This window comes from Rana temporaria, chromosome 13, assembly GCF_905171775.1.
Source record: "Rana temporaria chromosome 13, aRanTem1.1, whole genome shotgun sequence".
Classification (NCBI taxonomy): Eukaryota; Metazoa; Chordata; class Amphibia; order Anura; family Ranidae; genus Rana; species Rana temporaria.
Genome location: NC_053501.1, coordinates 118539838 through 118561195, shown reverse-complemented (window position 1 = coordinate 118561195; position 21358 = coordinate 118539838). Strand labels below are relative to the sequence as shown.

At 40.5% G+C, this 21358-nt stretch overlaps 2 protein-coding genes and 1 long non-coding RNA gene across 3 annotated transcripts; 1 reads left to right on the top strand and 2 right to left on the bottom strand.

Annotated features, from left to right (window-relative positions):
• The first annotated feature begins 319 nt into the window (after positions 1-319).
• Positions 320-3626, top strand: LOC120920411 (protein JTB-like). Its single transcript, XM_040332498.1, has 5 exons — positions 320-485; positions 2000-2049; positions 2133-2215; positions 2413-2492; positions 3050-3626. Exons 1-5 carry the CDS (start codon positions 433-435, stop codon positions 3204-3206), a joined length of 423 nt encoding a protein of 140 aa, XP_040188432.1. The 5' UTR covers positions 320-432; the 3' UTR covers positions 3207-3626.
• Positions 3627-5649: 2023 nt separating this feature from the next.
• LOC120920416 lies at positions 5650-7526 on the bottom strand. The gene is made up of 2 exons (XR_005744713.1): positions 7391-7526; positions 5650-6117 (listed from the first exon to the last, which is right to left on the bottom strand). It is a non-coding gene; the product is annotated as an uncharacterized LOC120920416 (long non-coding RNA).
• A 9770-nt stretch (positions 7527-17296) lies between these two features.
• On the bottom strand, positions 17297-19962 carry LOC120920413 (cocaine- and amphetamine-regulated transcript protein-like). The gene is made up of 3 exons (XM_040332500.1): positions 19762-19962; positions 19277-19357; positions 17297-17513 (listed from the first exon to the last, which is right to left on the bottom strand). The coding sequence occupies exons 1-3, from the start codon at positions 19921-19923 to the stop codon at positions 17406-17408; spliced, it is 351 nt and encodes a 116-aa protein (XP_040188434.1). The 5' UTR covers positions 19924-19962; the 3' UTR covers positions 17297-17405.
• Between the last annotated feature and the right edge of the window lie 1396 nt (positions 19963-21358).

Below are 21358 nucleotides of genomic sequence, written 5' to 3'. Positions count from 1 at the left end.
TACATGTAAAACAAGAAGGTACAAATTAAAAAAATAATAAACATAATAAATATATAAAACACACACAAAAAATATCACAGACTGGATGACGTCACTCTTCTATTTATTTTTGTTTCTGATAATAAAGGAGCTCTGCACTCATAATGACAGCCGCTGTAGTCTCACCTGTGCCCACACGAGGGCGCTCCGATCTCAGGCCGTCCATTGTACAGCTCAGCGCTCCAGCAGCTGCCGTTCCTCTTGTGGCCACACGATGGCGCTCCGCCCACAATCCTCACACATTACAGCGCAGTGACTCGGCGGGCGCGGCTCCTTCTCCGGCCACACGGTGGCGCTCTTCTGACTCCTCATACCGGAAGTAGTCGCTCCGTGTCACCGGGCGGAAGGCGCTGAGTTGTCGTTCCGGGAAGGAGAAGTCGGGAGAAGCCGGAGATGGAGGCGGCGGGGTGGTTGCTGAGAGCCGTCATCGTTCTGTTCGTACACAGGTCAGTCCGAGCCGCTTCTCCACTCCCCGGGCCCGGGCGGTGTAATTCTCCGCTCTCACCTCCAGGTGGCGCTTCTCTATTCTATAGAGGGAGTGCAATTCCCGCAGTGACCGGCAGGTGGCGCCCGTTCCCCGCATTGTATATTATATATACACCATATAGAGGGCTGTCCTTCCCTAATACTACCACCGGGGGGCGCCGAGATACGATGTCCAGACTGGGGAGGGAGTGTGTCACATTTATTAGTGTTCCCCCATCCCCCCCAGTGTGTCACAGTTATTAGTGTCCCCCCAGTGTGTCACAGTTATTAGTGTCCCCCCAGTGTGTCACAGTTATTAGTGTCCCCCCCCCCATCCCTCCAGTGTGTCACATTTATTATTGCCCCCCCATCCCTCCAGTGTGTCACATTTAATATTGCCCCCCCACATCCCTCCAGTGTGTCACATTTTTTAGTGCCCCCCCAGTGTCACATTTATTAGTGTCCCCCATCCCTACAGTGTGTCACAGTTATTAGTGTCCCCCCATCCCTCCAGTGTGTCACCTTTATTAGTGTCCCCCCCATCCCTCCTGTGTGTCACAGTTATTAGTGTCCCCCTCATCCCCCCTGTGTGTCACCTTTATTAGTGTCCCCCCCCATCCCTCCTGTGTGTCACAGTTATTAGTGTCCCCCCCATCCCTCCTGTGTGTCACCTTTATTAGTGTCCCCCCTCCCCCTGTTTCACATTTATTATTGTCCCCTCATCTCCCCCAGTGTGTCGCATTCATTAGTATCCCCCCCAATGTGTCACATTTATTGGTGTCCCGCCATCCCCCCCTGTGTGTCACATTTATTGTTACCCACCCGTGTGTCACATTTATTGGTGTGTCCCCCCCATCCCCCCCCCCCCCCTGTGTGTCACATTTATTGGTGTCCCTTCATCCCCCCCCTGTGTGTCACATTTATTGGTGTCCCGCCATCCCCCCCTGTGTGTCACATTTATTGTTACCCCCCCGTGTGTCACATTTATTGGTGTGTCCCCCCCATCCCCCCCCCTGTGTGTCACATTTATTGGTGTGTCCCCCCCATCCCCCCCCCCCTGTGTGTCACATTTATTGGTGTCCCTTCATCCCCCCCCTGTGTGTCACATTTATTGGTGTCCCCCCATCCCCTCCCCTGTGTGTCACATTTATTGGTGTGTCCCCCCCATCCCCCCCCCCCCTGTGTGTCACATTTATTGGTGTCCCTTCATCCCCCCCCTGTGTGTCACATTTATTGGTGTCCCCCCATCCCTCCCCTGTGTGTCACATTTATTGGTGTCCCCCCATCCCTCCCCTGTGTGTCACATTTATTGGTGTCCCCCCATCCCTCCCCTGTGTGTCACATTTATATGTGTTCCCCCATCCCCCCCTGTGTGTCACATTTATTGGTGTCCCCCCATCCCCCCTGTGTGTGACATTCATTAGTGATCCCCCCAGTGTGTCCCACGTATTACTGTCCCCTCAGTTTTGGGTAATTATTATTCCTTTCCTCTCAGGTGGGCGGAGTCATCTCAGGTTCAGGAGGAGACCCCTCCGGTGAAGTCCGGTAAGTGTTGCGCCGTGTGGGGTGTTGGGCGGTCTCTGGCGGCGGCGGCAGCCCTCTCACCTCCTCCATGTTGTGTGTTGCAGAGAGCCCGGCGGTGACCCCGTGTTGGAGGACCGAGGAATTCACCGTCTCCAAAGATTGCTACAACTGTAACCAGTTTGATTCGGTAAGTGTGGCTCCGCCCCCTTGGTGCTCCCTCCCATCTGCACTGTAGATCCCGTATGGGGAGTGTCTGCAGGTCGATGGGCGGGGCTGGGTATGATCACTGACCTGTTGTGGAAGATTTGTTCAGCGCTCGGTAGGCCCCACCCACAGCGCTCCCCCATCCCCCGCACGCAATGACGGTTTCTCTTTCCCTTCCAGAAATTGGTCAGCCAGTGCGGAGTCACCGGATTCATCGAGCAAGTCAGCTGCAGCCCCTCCAAGAAAGTGGAGTACAAGAGGTAAGAGAGTGGGGGAGGGGGCGGGGCTTAGGAGCCGCCATGGCCCCCTGTGATCAGCAAACGGCGGCAGTGCTGTGTACCAATCCACTGTGAAGGAGTGTTGGAGGGGGTGGGGTCACCAGGTGATGGCACCAAGCTGGTGGCAGTGGAATGTGGGTGGAGCTGTCTTTGGCTCCGCCTTGTGCAGTACCAAAGCTGTATTCAGTGGGGCGGCTATTTTAGACTGTCAGCTTATTGGCCAAGCGGTGCTTCCAGAAACAGAATGTACTCGCGGCTGAGCCGCCGGCCTTGGGGGCGGGATTTCCTACTTTTGACCTTGAAGAGTACCTGTGTAGGAGGAGCCCATGCTGACTCTGGGCGGGGCACTCTGCGCAGGGGTGGGGCACTGTGAGAGCGGGGGCGGGTCATATGTAAATTTAGTCCTGATGACACAACTTTTACTCTTGGAAGTGATGAAGCCTTCCCCCCGTCTGGGTCAGATTAGAGGGGTTGTCTGCCTGGGAGAGGGGCGGGGTATAATTCTTGCTCACTCTGAGATTGTCTCCGCCCCCTTTTAGCTGCCGCTCGGTCACCATGGAGAAGAAGGTCTTCTGGGAGTTCGTGGGGATCACGATGGCGGCCGCCGTGGTCTTGGCGTTTGTGGTGGTGTTCCGGCAGAGGATGCTGGACCGGAGGGCCCTGGAGAAAGTGCGCAAGCAGATCGAGTCCATCTGATCCTCGGGGGCCGGACACTCGGGCTGTGGACTTTCCCTCGCCATGATAGAGGAGGGACACGCCCACCTTCTGACCAATCCCATTCCTGGAGCTGCAGCAGCGATAGTTCAGTTATGAGTGGAGCCCCCTGCTGGCTTCCTCGATGTCTCGGGGGGGGGGGGGGGGGGACTCCAGCGGTGACCCCTCCCACCTTCATCCCCATCCATTAAAATGACTTGTTATGGGTGGAGCGACCTTTTACACTGTTGTCTGATCCTGGGGGGGGGGCCACACTTGTCCCTCAGCACTCTGAGGGGGGGGGGGGGGTAAATTGGACGCTCATTCTGCGATATTTGGACTTTCGATGTATTTATTATAGAAACTGATACAGTGTTAAAGTTTTATATTTTTAGCAAAATAAAAAAAATACTTTTCATTTTATTTATTTATTTATTTATTTATTAAATACATTTCTTTACATTGCTAAACAAAACCATTGTGAAAGCTCCTCCCAGTCCGAGGTCATGTGATGGCTCCAAACCAATGTAGTGAAAGCTCCTCCCAGTGTGAGGTCATGTGATCGCTCCCAACCAATGTAGTGAAAGCTCCTCCCAGTCCGAGGTCATGTGATGGCTCCAAACCAATGTAGTGAAAGCTCCTCCCAGTGTGGGGTCATGTGATCGCTCCAAACCAATGTAGTGAAAGCTCCTCCCAGTGTGGGGTCATGTGATCACTCCCAGCTAATGTAGTGAAAGCTCTTCCCAGTGTGAGGTCGTGTGATCGCTCCCAACCAATGTAGTGAAAGCTCCTCCCAGTGTGAGGTCATGTGATCGCTCCCAACCAATGTAGTGAAAGCTCCTCCCAGTCCGAGGTCATGTGATCGCTCCAAACCAATGTAGTGAAAGCTCCTCCCAGTGTGGGGTCATGTGATCACTCCCAGCTAATGTAGTGAAAGCTCTTCCCAGTGTGGGGTCATGTGATCGCTCCCAACCAATGTAGGGTCATGTGATCTCTCCAAACCAATGTAGTGAAAGCTCCTCCCAGTGTGGGGTCATGTGATCGCTCCAAACCAATGTAGTGAAAGCTCCGCCCAGTGTGGGGTCATGTGATCGCTCCCAACCAATGTAGGGTCATGTGATCTCTCCAAACCAATGTAGTGAAAGCTCCGCCCAGTGTGGGGTCATGTGATCGCTCCCAACCAATGTAGGGTCATGTGATCTCTCCAAACCAATGTAGTGAAAGCTCCTCCCAGTGTGAGGTCATGGGATCGCTCCCAACCAATGTAGTGAAAGCTCCTCCCAGTGTGAGGTCATGGGATCGCTCCCAACCAATGTAGTGAAAGCTCCTCCCAGTAGGGGGTCAAGTGATCGCTCCCAACCAATGTAGTGAAAGCTCCTCCCAGTGTGAGGTCATGTGATCGCTCCCAGCCAATGTAGTGAAAGCTCCTCCCAGTGTGGGGTCATGTGATCGCTCCCAACCAATGCAGTGAAAGCCCCCCCCCCCCCAGTGTGAGGTCATGTGATCGCTCCCAGCCAATGTAGTGAAAGCTCCTCCCAGTCTGAGGTCATGTGATCGCTCCCAACCAATGTAGTGAAAGCTCCTCCCAGTGTGGAGTCATGTGATCGCTCCCAGCCAATGTGGTGAAAGCTCCTCCCAGTGGGAAGTCCTGTGATCACTCTCAACCAATGTAGTGAAAGCTCCTCTCAGTGTGGGGTCATGTGATCGCTCCCAACCAATGTAGTGAAAGCTCCTCCCAGTGTGGGGTCATGTGATCGCTCCCAACCAATGTAGTGAAAGCTCCTCCCAGTGTGGGGTCATGTGATCGCTCCCAGCCAATGTAGTGAAAGCTCCTCCCAGTGTGAGGTCATGTGATCGCTCCCAAACCATGTAGTGAGGGCCTCCATCCAACTGACACCAATGATTTGAGGGGCTATTCTCTCCCTGGGGGGGCCACTATCCTGTGACTCCAATGATTTGGGGGGCCTCCATCCAACTGACACCAGGACATTAATAATGGGTCTTCCAGCATGACAATGACCCAAAACACCCGGCCAAGGAAACCGAGGAGACTCTCAAGAAGAAGCACATTAATGTCATGGAGTAGCCTAGCCAATCTCCAGACCTTAATCCCATAGGAAATGTATGGAGGGGAGGTGAAACGTTGGAGTTTCGAAGTGACATCCAAGAATCCTTCAGGACTTAGAGAAGATCTGTAAAGAAGAGAGGAGATGTGTGGAGACCGGATCACCAACTACTAAGGGGGTCAAATACTTATTTTCCCCTCACTGTAGATGGAGAGAACCTTCCCGTGTATGGCGGACAATCCCATTGGCCGGTCCATGTGTCTCCTCTCCCCCTCCCCCCTCCCGTAATTCTCTTATCTCTCGGATTGTTTCTCCCTCCATTGATGACTCATCCCCCTCTTATCACAAGTTGTACAGATTTATCTTCCTCATCTCAGACGTCAAATGATACAAAGTATTTATTTCCTCCTTTACAATAATCCGCCCCGCAGGGCGAGAGCGCTCGGGCGCCATCGCTCCCATCCCAAGCCTCATCCGCCATCATCATCAGATTAGCGCTCCGAGGATCAGCTCATCCGGCGGGATTGTCTTCTTCTCAATCATGGTCGTCCCTCGGGGGGGGCCAGGTCTCCGGAGATTGGCGGCTCTCTCGGGACGCTGTCTTCCGATCGGGAGATAAGCGGAGCGTCTCTAAGTCTGCTCGCTCGTCTCGTCTCTCCAATATGGCGGACAGTTTTCTCAAACTTCGCACAAGTCGCAGAAGAAAAGGAAGTGTGGGGGGCGCCCCTCCCGACCGTCTCTCAGAGGCACCTCAGGAAGAATTGGTTGCAGACGCTCCGTCTGGGGCAGTCACAGAGCTTGCCGATCCGGAGTCCGCGTTTTACCGCGCACGCGTCTCCCATGATGCACTGAGAAAGAGAAGGCGGGAGAACGTCATAGTCTGATAGAGACTCATAGAGACTGATGTGACTGTGGGGGGAGGGGACATTAGAGTGTAAGCTCCTCTGTACAGAGACTGATGTGACTGGGGGGACGACATTAGAGTGTAAGCTCCTCTGTACAGAGACTGATGTGACTGTGGGGGAGGGGACATTAGAGTGTAAGCTCCTCTGTACAGAGACTGATGTGACTGTGGGGGGAGGGGACATTAGAGTGTAAGCTCCTCTGTACAGAGACTGATGTGACTGGGGGGACGACATTAGAGTGTAAGCTCCTCTGTACAGAGACTGATGTGACTGTGGGGGAGGGGACATTAGAGTGTAAGCTCCTCTGTACAGAGACTGATGTGACTGTGTGGGGGGGGGACATTAGAGTGTAAGCTCCTCTGTACAGAGACTGATGTGACTGTGGGGGGAGGGGACATTAGAGTGTAAGCTCCTCTGTACAGAGACTGATGTGATGTGGGGGGAGGGGACATTAGAGTGTAAGCTCCTCTGTACAGAGACTGTGGGGGGGGGAGGGGACATTAGAGTGTAAGATCCTCTGTACAGAGACTGATGTGACTGTGGGGGGAGGGGACATTAGAGTGTAAGCTCCTCTGTACAGAGACTGTGGGGGGAGGGGACATTAGAGTGTAAGCTCCTCTGTACAGAGACTGATGTGACTGTGGGGGGGAGGGGACATTAGAGTGTAAGCTCCTCTGTACAGAGACTGATGTGATGTGTGGGGGAGGGGACATTAGAGTGTAAGCTCCTCTGTACAGAAACTGATGTGACTGTGGGGGGGAGGGGACATTAGAGTGTAAGCTCCTCTGTACAGAGACTGATGTGACTGTGGGGGAGGGGGACATTAGAGTGTAAGCTCCTCTGTACAGAGACTGATGTGACTGTGGGGGGGGAGGGGACATTAGAGTGTAAGCTCCTCTGTACAGAGACTGATGTGACTGTGGGGGGGGAGGGGACATTAGAGTGTAAGCTCCTCTGTACAGAGACTGATGTGACTGTGGGGGGAGGGGACATTAGAGTGTAAGCTCCTCTGTACAGAGACTGATGTGACTGTGGGGGGAGGGGACATTAGAGTGTAAGCTCCTCTGTACAGAGACTGATGTGACTGTGTGGGGGAGGGGACATTAGAGTGTAAGCTCCTCTGTACAGAGACTGATGTGATTGGCTCAGTGATCTCTGTACAGCACTGCGGTATATGTCGGAGATATATACATGTATAATATGTGGCAGGGCTCACCTTGGGCATTTGGCTGAGTTTGGACTCCCACAGGGTTCCTCTCTTGGATTGGAGTTTTTCCAGGACATCCTGAAGCTCCAGAAGCTGCGGACAGACGGAGGGACATTTATTGATCTCGTACAGAATATCCCGCAATCCGATCAATACATCCCAATATTATAATAATAAACCACCAAGAATCAAATGAAATACAATGCGGACGTTCTGATTGGTTCTCTTGTTAGAGGCGGGGTCAGACACTTGGCGAGGGGGGTCAGGTATGAGGTTTTTGTAGAGATAGATTATTGATTATTGATGACAGAAAAATTATTGATGATAGGCGGAGCAATTGATAATAGATTTACAGTAATATAGATTTATAGATACTTGGATTGATTAAAGATCGTCTGAGTGATAACAGAGCGGTTGGTCCACTAAATTGATAAACAGTATTAGATTGATTATTGATTAAAGATGAATTGAGAGATAATCGATTGATAATAAGAGAAATCGTGCTGATTGATCAACTGATATATTTTCAATAGTGAAGTTGGCAGTAGATTGATACAATAAACTAGATAATCAATATTAGATTGACAATTAATTCATTGATTAAAGATAGACTGAGAGGTAATAGATTTATAATAAGATCAATTTTGCTGATTGATTAGACTGATAGATTTACATTAGAGAGTCTTTTTAAAAAGATTAACAATGCAATAAATTAATAATAAACAATATTAGATTGATAATTAATTGATTGACTAATAACGGATTGAGAGATAATTGATTGATAATAAGATCAATTTTTGCTGATTGATTAAAGATAAACTGATATATTTTTAATAGTAAAATTGATAATATATTGATAATAGATAAGAAATATGAGATTGATAATTGATTGATTAAAGATAGCCTGATAACATTTATAATAGAGAGGATGGCATTAGATTGACAATAAAATCAATTAATAATAGATAATTGTAATCAATTATCAATCTCATATTGTTTATCTATTATCAATATATTATCAATTTTACTATTACAAATATATTAGTTTATCTTTAATCAATCAGCAAAATTGATCTTATTATCAATCTATTATCTCTCAGTCCGTTTTTAATCAATTAATTAATTATCAATCTAATAATGTTTATTTGATAATATTAATTGATAGGCTGATTAATTAAAAATAGATACATTTATAGTAGAGCGGTTGATAATTGATTGATAACAGATAAACAATATTAGATTGATCATTGATTAATTAAAGATAGATTGGTAAGAAGATACATTTTGCTTATAGATAGACTAATAGATTTAGAATACTGTAGAGAGATTGGTAATAGATTAACAATTCAATAAATCAATAATAGATAAACGATATTAGAGTGATAATTGATTGATTAAAATGAGATTGAGAGATAATAGATTGATGATAATAATATTGATTGATAGATATGCTGATTCATTAAAGATAGACTGATACATTTATATTAGAGAGATTGATAATTGATTAATTAAAGATAGATTGAGAGATATTGGATTGATAGTACGATAAATTATGCTTATTGATTATAGATAGACTGATACATTTATATTAGAGAGGTTGGGATGAGACTAACAATACAATAAATCAATAATCAATATTAAATTGATAATTAATTGATTAAAGATAGACTGAGAGATAAAAGATTAATAATAAGATCAATTATTCTAATTGATTAAAGATAGACTGATATCTTTTAAATAGTGAAGTTGATATTAGACTGATCCAATAAATTGTTAATAGATATACAATATTAGAGTGATAATTGATTACAATTAGATTGAGAGATAATAGATTGATAATAATATTGATTGATAGATATGCTGATTCATTAAAGATAGACTGATACATTTATATTAGAGAGATTGATAATTGATTAATTAAAGATAGATTGAGAGATACTAGATTGATAGTAAGATAAATTATGCTTATTGATTATAGATAGACTAATAGATTTATAATAGAGAGGTTGGTAATAGATTGATCCAATACATTGACAACAGATAAACAATATTAGATTGATTAAAGATAGATTGAAATCGTTTTAATAATAAAGTTGACATTTATATTAGAGAGGTTGGGAATAGACTAACAATACAATAAATCAATAATAGCTAAACAATATTAAATTGATAATTAATTGATTAAAGATAGACTGAGAGATAAAAGATTAATAATAAGATCAATTATTCTAATTGATTAAAGATATACTGATATATTTTAAATTGTGAAGTTGATATTAGACTGATCCAATAAATTGTTAATAGATAAACAATATTAGATTGATAATTGATTGATTAAAGATAAACTGATAGATTTATAATAGAGAGATTGACAATACAATACATTGATAATAGATTAAATGAATTGATTGATTATAGATAGATTGAGAGCAAATATATTTATAATAAGATAAATTATGCTGATTGATTAAAGATAGACTCAAATATTTATATTAGAGAGGTTGGTAATAGATTAACAATACAATAACTTGATAATAATCAATATTAGGTTGATGATTGTTAAAAGATAGATTGAGAGATAATCGATCAATAATAAGATAAATGACGCCGATTGAAAATTAGCATCATTTTTAATAGTGAAGTTGATAATAGATTGATCCAATATATTGATAAAAGATAAAAAAATATTAGATTTGATAATTGATTAAAGATAATAGATTAATAATAAGATAAATTACGCTGATTGAAAATGAAAGATAGACTGATAGATTTTTAGTAGTGAAGTTGGTAATTGATTGATACATAAACTGATAATAGATAAACAATATCAGATTGATAATTAATTGATTAAAAATAAGACTGATAGATTTGAGTAGATAATAGATTGACAAAACAATAAATTGATGATAAACAATATAAGATTAATAATTGATTGATTAAAGATAGATTGATAGTAAGATAAATTATGCTTATTGATTATTAAAGTCGTGGAGTATAGTGTAAACATGGACTGATATATTTATAATAGAGAGGTTGATAATAGATTGATAATGCAATCAATAAATAATAGATAAACCATATTAGAGTGATAATTGATTGATTAAAATTAGATTGAGAGCTAATAGATTAATAATAATATTGATTGATAGATATGCTGATTCATTAAAGATAGACTGATACATTTATAATTGATTAATTAAATAATTGATTAATTAAAGATAGATTGAGAGATACTAGATTGATAGTAATATATATTATGCTTATTGATTATAGATAGACTGATAGATTTATAATAGAGAGGTTGGTAATAGATTGATCCAATACATTGACAACAGATAGACAATATTAGATTGATAATTGATTGATTAAAGATAGACGGAAATCGTTTTAATAGTAAAGTTGATAATATTTTGAAACAATTAACTGATAATCGATAAACAATATTAGATTGATAAATTGATTAAAGACAAGCTGAGAGATATTAGATCGATCATAGGATAGATTGATAATAATCCAGATGGATTGATTTTAAAAATAGACTGATCGGTAACAGGCTTATAAGGAATATATTGATTCTAGATTGATTGATAATAGATTTCTAATAAACATAATAGATATTTTGACAATAGTTTGAAAATAGAATAAAAAAGATTGAAAAAGTGAAAATAGAAAGACAAATTTATAGATTATAGATCGATAGATGGATGGACTTTTAGGGCCAGATCCACAAAGAACTTACGCCGGCGAATCTATTGATACGCCGCGTAAGTTCTACGATGCGCCGTCATATATTTGTTTTGTATCCACAAAACAAGATACAACTGAATGTGGGCTAGATCCGACTGACGTACGTCTTAGTACGCCGTTGGATCTTAGGTGCATATTTACGCTGGCCGCTAAGTGGCGCTTCCGTAGATTTACGCGAGGAATATGCAAATTAGGTAGATACGCCGATCCACAAACGTACGTCCGCCCGGCGCATTTTTTTACGTCGTTTACGTAAGGCTTTTTTCGGCGTAACGTTACCCCTTGGTCTATGAGGCGTACGCAATGTTAAGTATGGACGTCGGGACAGCATCGAATTTTCCGTCGTTTGCGTAAAACGTTCACGAATAGGGCTTTGCGTAAATTATGTTCATGTTGAAAGCATTGACTATTTGCGACGTGATTTCGCGAATGCGCACTGGGATACCCCACGAATGGCGCATGCACCGTTCGTTCAAAACGTCAATCACATCGGGTCACGATTTATTAGCATAAAACACGCCCACCTCTTCACAATTTGAATTAGGCGCGCTTACGCCGGCCCATTTACGCTACGCCGCCGTAACTTAGGACGCAAGTGCTTTGAGAATACAGCACTTGCCTCTTTAAGTTGCGGCGGTGTAGCGTAAATGAGATGCGCTACGCCCGCCTATATATGCGCGGATGTACGTGGATCTGGCCCATAATGTTTTGCTGTAAGGGGTTGTACCTCTAGAGCTGTCCCATATTTCTGCTGTGCCTAGATTTTATTAGGTATATATAACCTTTAATAATAATAAATAATAATATAATAATAATAATAATATAAATAATATATATATATATAATTTATTAGGTGTATATATAATAAATAATAATAAAAATCATAATAAATAATATATATATATTAGGTGTATATATAACCTTTAATAATAAGTTATAATAATAATAATAAATAACATTTACAAAAACGACAAATCTATAAAATTGCGGAGACTCACCAGCTCTTTCTCGCTGCCCCTGGGATTGGCGCACGTTTTCCCGATCTCCAGGAAGGCGAGCAGAGAGGCGATAAGGCACAAGGACAAGGCTGGGGTCCGGTGTGTGGGGCTCATGGCTGGCGACGGTCCGCGGCTTCGGTGGCTCGTCCAGTCAGTGACGGGGATTAGGTGGGGCTCGGCCGGTGATAAACGCTCGGCACAGGGGGCGGCACGTCGGGTCACTAAGCCGGGAAAGAAAGAAAACCTAAATGACTTCAGCTGATCTCTGAAGAAAATCCCGGCTCTGATGTCATTGGCAGATAATGAAACAATGTTGCATTTTATTTTTTAAAACTTTCCAAATAGTATCTGCGAGAGATCCGAGGATGCGATCGCCGATTATCGTTCGATGTGATCGCCGATTATCGTTCGATGTGATCGCCAATTATCGTTCGATGTGATCGGCCACTTCAGGGCCCTCTACACCAAACTCCAGCCAATGGGAAGAACTCCATCAAGCTTTTTTTTTTCCTGTCCTGTCATGGAGATTTTCCACTTCCTACCATAATAATATGTTGGGGGTGTGGTTTAGGAGATCAGCTCATTTGCATATTAGCTCCTCCCACCCACAGGTTCCTAAAAAGTGCATTAATAATGTTTATAAACATTGTTACTTTGTATCTCTTGTCTGATCAATGTTTATAAACAATGTTACTTTGTATCTCTCTATCTCCTGTCTGATCAATGTTTATAAACAATGGCCCGGATTCAAGAAGCAATTGCGCCTGTGTAACCATAGGTTACGCAGCGCAATTGCTTACTTCCCCCGGCGTTACGAATGCTCCTGATTCAGGAACATCGTAACGCCGACTGCAGCCTAAAATCTGCGTGGCATAAGGCTCTTATGCCACGCATATCTTAGGCTGCATTCTTGCGATGACCGCTAGGGGGGCGCTCCCATTATGCTCAGTGTATAGTATGCAAATTGCATACTAACACCGATTCACAATGTTGCGCGAGCCCTGCGTACGCAAGTTACGTCGTTTCCATATGGCGTGTTTAGCGTAAGGCTGCCCCTTCTAATAGCAGGGGCAGCCAATGCTAAAGTATACCCGTCGTTCCCGCGTCGCGACGTTCGAATTTTACGTAATTTGCGTAAGTGATTCGTGAATGGCGCTGGACGCCATTCACGTTCACTTTGAAGCAAATGACGTCCTTGCGACGTCATTTGCCGCAATGCACGTCGGGAAAGTTTCCCGACGGAGCATGCGCTCTACGCTCGGCGCGGGAGCGCGCCTAATTTAAATGATTCCTGCCCCCTACGGGATCATTTACATTAGGCGCCCTTACGCAGGGCAAGTTTACACAGCGCACACGCAATTTACGGAGCTACTGCTCCGTGAATCGCGGGTAGGGCAGGAAATTTGTGGGGGCGCAGGGCAAAAACGCTGCCCTGCGCCTCCGTAACTAAGGGGCAAATCTACCTGAATCCGGGCCAATGTTACTTTGTATCTCTCTATCTCCTGTCTGATCAATGTTTATAAACAATGTTACTTTGTATCTCTCTATCTCCCGTCTGATCAATGTTTATAAACACTGTTACTTTGTATCTCTTTCTTCGGAAACGTTTTTATCTCCAGTTTTTGATGGAATCTCCTGATTCCCGAGTCAGGGCTTGTATATACATTGTGACCCCGCCCTCTCCTCCCCACAATGCAATGCGGCCCCAGCCGCGTCCTTTTTTAGGGCTGGACGGCGCAAGTCGGGATTTGCGCACTTTTATCCAGCGCCAGCCGGAGGCAGAGGGTGAAATCTAATTGGTGGCGCCGTCTTCATTCATCCTGAAATAAATCCCCTGAATTGGGGGTTATAAATTTTATTATAATTTTCATTAAGTTCCCGCAGCCGCAAGTGCGCCCAGACGGTGGTGAGACGCCGCCGCCGCCAAATCGTCTCTGCCGCCGCCACCCGCCTTCCATGCAAATAAAGGCATTATTTGATGGCGCGCCGGATCAATGAGATTAAGGAGCGTCTTGGATATCGCCGTATTATGCTGCCCGCCGTCTCCGAGGCGCCCGCGCCGTACATCACTTAGAGATAACGACATCCTATCATAACGCCGCATGCGGCGGCGGATAATCGCGGGGGAAACGTCCTCCGATCACCATCGGTTATTTCTAAATCCTCTCAGCGGCGACCTTTTGTCCGTTCGTACGGCCACAACCGCCTGCGACTAATAAAACCCGCTACTGGTGGCAGAAGTCAGCAGGTCCCGGGCAGACCCACCGTCTCTCATCACCTACCTGAGCCGCGCCCTGCTGGCGTAACGCGATCGGTTCCTACATTTTCTTTTTACGTGACGCACTCGGGAGTTCTAATTCTACTCGGCGGCTGCGACTACACGTGGATTTTTTTTTAAACCTAATCACAAAAGACGGCGAGGCCGCTTCACCGGCTGCGAATTGGCGTCCGTTTGGCGTCATTGCTCGGAGCGTTCCAAGGTGACGGTTACGTAAGAAGGCTAACTGCGAGTGGCTCACCTCGCCGCGCTCAGCTTATCACTTCCACCGCAGATAAGCCGCAGATTATGTAAACAGATTACAGGCCGGCCCACCTACCGGCAGACGGGGCGCGAGGAACGGACGGGTCAGGGGGATCACCTGGCGCCCTCTGGTGGGGTTCAGATTGTAATAAATAAATAATAAATGAAATAAATAATATATCAGAAAGACACATTGTAATCATTTTATTTTATTAAATATATTATTCTCCTCTCTGCAACCATGGCAACAGTATTCACAAGATAGAAAAGTATATAAAAAATATTATTCTATTTTATAAAATTAATAATAAATGGAATTATAAATAAAAAAATTAAATCCTAATATTCTCCTCTCTGCAACCATGGAAACTATAAAAAAATAGATATTATTTTTCTATTGTATAATAATGAATAGAATTTATAAATAAAAATAAAAAAATATATATGAAAAAAAATATATATAATAATATATAATAATAATATATCTTTTATTATATATCTTTTATTTATAAATACTATTCATTTTTAATTTTTATAAAATAGAATTATATATATATATATATATATATATATATATATATTATTATATTTTATAAAATTAATAATAAATAGAAATATAGATAGATTTTATTTTTTTACTTCTTTTATTAATAATTATATTCACTATTAATTTTATAAAATATAATAATATATAAAATATATTGCAACCATGGCAACTGTATTCACAAGATAGAAAAGTATAAAAAAAAATATTATTTTTCTATTTTATAATAATGAATAGAATTTATAAATAAAAATAAAGAAATATATATATTTTTTACTTATTTTATTTATAAATACAATTCATTTTTAATTTTTATAAAACAGAATAGTGTATATATATATATATATGTATGTGTATATATGTATATATATATATATATATATATATATATATATATATATATATAATTCTATTTTATAAAATTAATAATGAATAGAGTTATAAATAAAAGAAGTAAACAAATAAAATAAAATATATATATATATATATAGCTATATAGACATATATATAGATATTTATATTTATTATTAATTTTATAAAATAGAATTATATATATATATATATATATATATATATATATATATATATATATATATATATATATATATATATTATTCTATTTTATAAAAAAATTAAAATGAATAGTATTTATAAATAAAAGAAGTAAAAAAAAAATATATATCTTTTTTTTTCATATATATTTTTTTATTTTTATTTATAAATTCTATTCATTATTATAAAATAGAAAAATAATATTTTTTTTTATACTTTTCTATCTTGTGAATACAGTTGCCATGGTTGCAGAGAGGAGAATATTAGGATTTAATAAGATAAAATGAATACAATGTCTTTCTGATATATATTCTTTTTTTTTTTTTATAAATGTTTTTACTGAATGTGAAAACTAAAATAAGAACAACATCAGAGGGCGCTAGGTGAGCCCCTGACCTGTTGGTGCCTCGCACTTTATGACCTGTTGGTGTCTCGCACTTTATTTATATGACACATTGTAATCATTTTATTTTATTACCGGTAAATCTAATTACATTTTATTAAATCTATTATTCTTTTCTTTGCAACCATGGCACCATTATTCACAAACTATATTAGATTGTAAATTCGCATTATCCCGTATAATAAAAATATATATGAAATAAATACAATAATATTGTTTTATCTTATAAAATTTATAATAAAAAAAAAACAAATATATAAATAAGACACAAAAGGAGACATGGCGGCACTTCCATCGTAAAAGATTCTCGCTTCATTATAAATCCATTACGACGCGCTCATGGAAAAGTCTGCAAAACGCGTTTACACACCTGTGATTAATCACCGACGTGTCTTATTTATTAATTTTATTATTCGTTTTATATTATAGAATAATATTATCATATTTATTTATTATCTATTTTATATCTTCTGAAAACTGTTGAAATGGCTGCAGGGAAGAGAAAATAAATGAAATAAGATAAAATTATTACACCATAACAAATTTACCTTTAAAAATGATTAATAAAAATAATGAATAATAAAAGAAAAAAAATACAAATATAGATATATCTAGATAGATATATAGATAGATAGATCTGCCCTGCAACCATTGCAACAGTATTCACAAGATTATATAATAAATAAGTGAAAATATATTATTTTATATTACAAAATTAAAAATAAATAGAATTAATAATTAAAGAAAGTAAAAAAAAGGAAAATATATACACAAGACACATTGTAATAATTTAATCTTATTCATTTAATTTTCTCTTTCTTGCAACCATGGTAACCGTATTCACAAAATATAAAATCTGTGATAGGCTCAGCTACGGAAATGACATCACAGGAATGTGTATATAATGTAATGAGAGTCACAACATTCAGACAGAAGAGACTTTTCATCTTTATTGGGTTCTAATTATACAAATCATCATAAAAAACAATTGTGGGGGACGCTAAAACAATTGGGGGGACGCTTGCGCACAGGTGGGGAAACAAGGGGGAGGGACTTAACATCAGGGGGTGGGGCCTTTGTTGTGGGGAGAGAAGACTGATCATTAGGGGGTGGAGCCTCTGGAAACGCACATGATTGGGGGAGGACCTGATGGGGTTTAAGTGGGACAGTAAGTCGCAGGGATGGCGGGAAACGGCGGCGGAGTACAAGACGGTGTCATCACAAGGGCGACCGGTGACCCCGCCCATGGGTGGGAGGGGCTAGTAACATCGCAGCATGAATGAGCTGCAGGAGGCTCCTCGCAGGCAGTCGCACAACTTCCCGATCCGCGGGCCGTGCTTCATGGCGCAACGTTCCCCGACGTCACACTGCGAGAGAGAGAGAAAAAAATATACAGAATGAGGGGGCGCCATGTCCGTCGTCATACAGAGATCTGATTGGACAGAAATCCCAGAGAACGACAAACCTCCTGTCTGCCATTATCCCTCCATCCACACACTTTACATAATAAATAATGTTATATATTACTTTTATTATCCTTTTATTTATTTTTTCCCCAATATTATCGGTGTCCCATCAGGGAGATTTCCCTTCACTTTCTGGAGTCACAACAGGAAATGAGAAGAAATCCCCTCCTAGTTGTCACCAGAACAGGTGTCCCCATTGATAGATTTCCTCTCTATTCCTGTCCCGGTGACAACCCAGAATCTTGACTTTGCCTTCATATTGCGTCCCGGTGACAACGATCAGCGGAACAAATATAGAGGAGGAATCCTCCAATTGGGGGAAATACACAGCAATAAGCAAGTGACGTCACAAAGTTATTTTACCTGCATGTGTACAAATTCATTATATATATATATATTTTTTTTTTTCAAAGTTAGCCCATATAAAAGGATATAATGTACATCAAATTTCACAAAAAGTAGCTCATAAGAGCAAATGAGTTACAGACACATTGTTGTATGTTTTATATTGCAGTTTTAGGTATCTTTTAAAGAATATTTTGAGTTTTATTATTTTATTTATTGTTATATCTCTGTCAATAATATCAATAATGTTTTTATTATTATCATAATGCATTATCATTATTATTATTTTTATTATCATCATGTATTATGATTTATTATTATTATGTATTATTAGTATTATTATTATCAACACCATAATATATTAGTAGTAGTATTATTATTAGTATTATTATTATCATTAGGAATTATTATTATTATTATTATTATTATTAATATGTATATATATAGCCTGAATATTAGTAATAATAATAAATATGTATATACCCTGTATAATAATAATAATACTATTAATAAAAAATATATATATATATATATATAATATATATTATTATACAGGGTATATATATATATATATATATATATATGTAATATATATATATATATATATATATATATATATATAATGGAATAATAGTAATAATAATATATATGTATATACCCTGTATAATAATAATAATAATAATAATACTATTAATTAAAATATATATATATATATATATATATATATATATATATATATATATATATATACCCAGTATAATATTAAAAACAATAATAAAATGTCAATAATAAATATATATATACATATAGCCTGAATAATAGTAATAATAATAATGATAAATATGTATATACCATGTATAATAATAATACTATTAATTAAAAAATATATATATATACCATGCATAATAATTATAAATACAAAATATACCCTGTATAATAATAATGATATGATTAATGTATATTTACCTTGTTTAATATTAATAATAATAATAATAATATTTATTATTATTATTATTATTATTATTATGTATATACCCTGTATCATAATAATAATAATAATAATAATAATACTATTAATTAAAAAAAAAATATATATATATATATATATATATATATATATACACACCCTGTATGATAATTATAAATTTAAAGATATATCCTCTATAAAAATAATAATTATATTTATAAAAAATGTATATATATCCTTTATAATAATAATTATAATAATAATAATAAATAAATATATTATGGTGACAAGAGGTGCGCAGGGTGTGATTGTAGCAATAAAATGAAATGCTGTGGATAGAAATGTCTCTCACCCGGGGCAGCTGACTTGCTTTCTTCTCCAGACTCAGACTCCTGTCCTGGTTGTAGTCCAGCAACTCCCCGAGGGCCACCGCCTGGAAAGAGGGGACAGAGCACACCACTGACAGCCTGAGGACCACCGAACACTGTGTGTCCCCCAGAGGAGCTGGGGCGCCATCTAGTGTGCAAAATTGTAAGTGGCAACTGATGGGTGAGATGTAGTAAGAGCGATGTTCTGCAGATCTCTAGAGGGGTCAGTGATGAGATAATCTGCAAAATATATCAGGAGGGGGATGGGAGGGAGCGATGTTCTGCAGATCTCTAAAGGGGTCAGTGATGAGATAATCTGCAGAATATATCAGGAGGGGGAGGGGAGGGAGCGATGTTCTGCAGATCTCTAGAGAGGTCAGTGATGAGATAATCTGCAGGATATATCAATATAGATCTGTGAGGAGGGGGAGGGGATTATGGAACACACAGTATACATATATATACTCACCAGGCTGTTGGGTTGGAGGGGGATGTCATTCGGAGATCCTGGCAGTTGGAAGTCTTCTGATTTCCCTGGAAGGATGAGGGAGGACAGGCACAGGGCGAGTAGTAAGGTGGGTGTTCGGGGTGTCAGGTAGGTGGGGGAGGGGGGTGGTCTCCTGGTGTCCATAGTGGGGTGTGCAGTGTCAGGGTGAGATTTCTTCTCCTAGAACTAGTGACCAGAACCCGACTTATATAGAGGTTCCCCTGTGTGCCCCTCCCCCCAGACCCCCAAACTGCCCCCCCCCCCCATTACATCTCCATCAGTGTCCCTCTCCTATCCCCCCCCCCTCACTTCATCCATCTCTCCCTCATCTTATATCTACATTCGTTCTTTCTTTATTTCAGTTTTTTCCTTTACTTTTCTTTCTTTCTTTCTTCTTTTCTTATTTATTTTTTTTCCCATTTATTTCTTTCTTTCTTGTTCTCTTTTCTTTTTTCTTTGTTTTCTTTTTCCTTTCCTTTTCCTTTTACCTTTCCTTTTCTTTCTTTCTTTCTCTTCTCTTTTCTTTTTTCTTTGTTTTTTTTTTCATTTCCTTTTCCTTCCCTTTCATTTTCTATCTTTCTTCTTCTCTTTTGTTTGTTATTTTTTTCTTTTCTTTCTCCCTTTTTCTTTTCTTTCTTTCTTCTCTTTCCTTTCTTTCTCCCTTCTTCTTTTTTCTTTTTTTTTTCTTTTTCCCCTTCCTTTTCTTTTTTTCTTCCTTTCTCTTATTCTTTTTTACTTTGTTTCTCTTTTTTTCCCTTTTCTTTCTTTCCTTCTTTCTTTTTTACATTCTTTCCTTCTCTTTCCTACCCCTTTCCTTTCCTTTTTAATTCTCTTTCTTTCTTTCCCCCTGCTTCCCGCCCCCCCTCCTCTATGCTACTTTCTCCTCCTGTGCCATCTTACCCCCCCCCCCTATATTATTGTCTCCGGCATCCATTATCTCGGTCTATAGTACAGAATATACAGTATTCCTGTATTTCTATGTGGAATGTTCCTTCGCTGGGATTGGACTCCTGTAGTAGAATCTGATGTTCTCTCGGAAGTGTGTGGGGCGGTAAAGGGTTAAGGTGGAGGTGATAGGTACAGGTGTGCGGGACGTGTGTGGGGGTGGTGAAGGGTTAAGGTGGAGGTGATAGGTACAGGTGTGTGGGAAGTGTGTGGGGTGGTGAAGGGTTAAGGTGGAGGTGATAGGTACAGGTGTGTGGGGTGGTGAAGGGTTAAGGTGGAGGTGATAAGTACAGGTGTGTGGGGTGGTGAAGGGTTAAGGTGGAGGTGATAGCTACAGGTGTGCGGGAAGTGTGTGGGGTGGTGAAGGGTTAAGGTGGAGGGTGGGGTGGTGAAGGGTTAAGGTGGAGGTGATAGGTACAGGTGTTCGGGAAGTGTGTGGGGTGGTGAAGGGTTAAGGTGGAGGGTGGGGTGGTGAAGGGTTAAGGTGGAGGGTGGGGTGGTGAAGGGTTAAGGTGGAGGTGATAGGTACAGGTGTTCGGGAAGTTTATGGGGTGGTGAAGGGTTAAGGTGGAGGGTGGGGTGGTGAAGGGTTAAGGTGGAGGTGATAAGTACATGTGTGCGGGAAGTGTAAAGT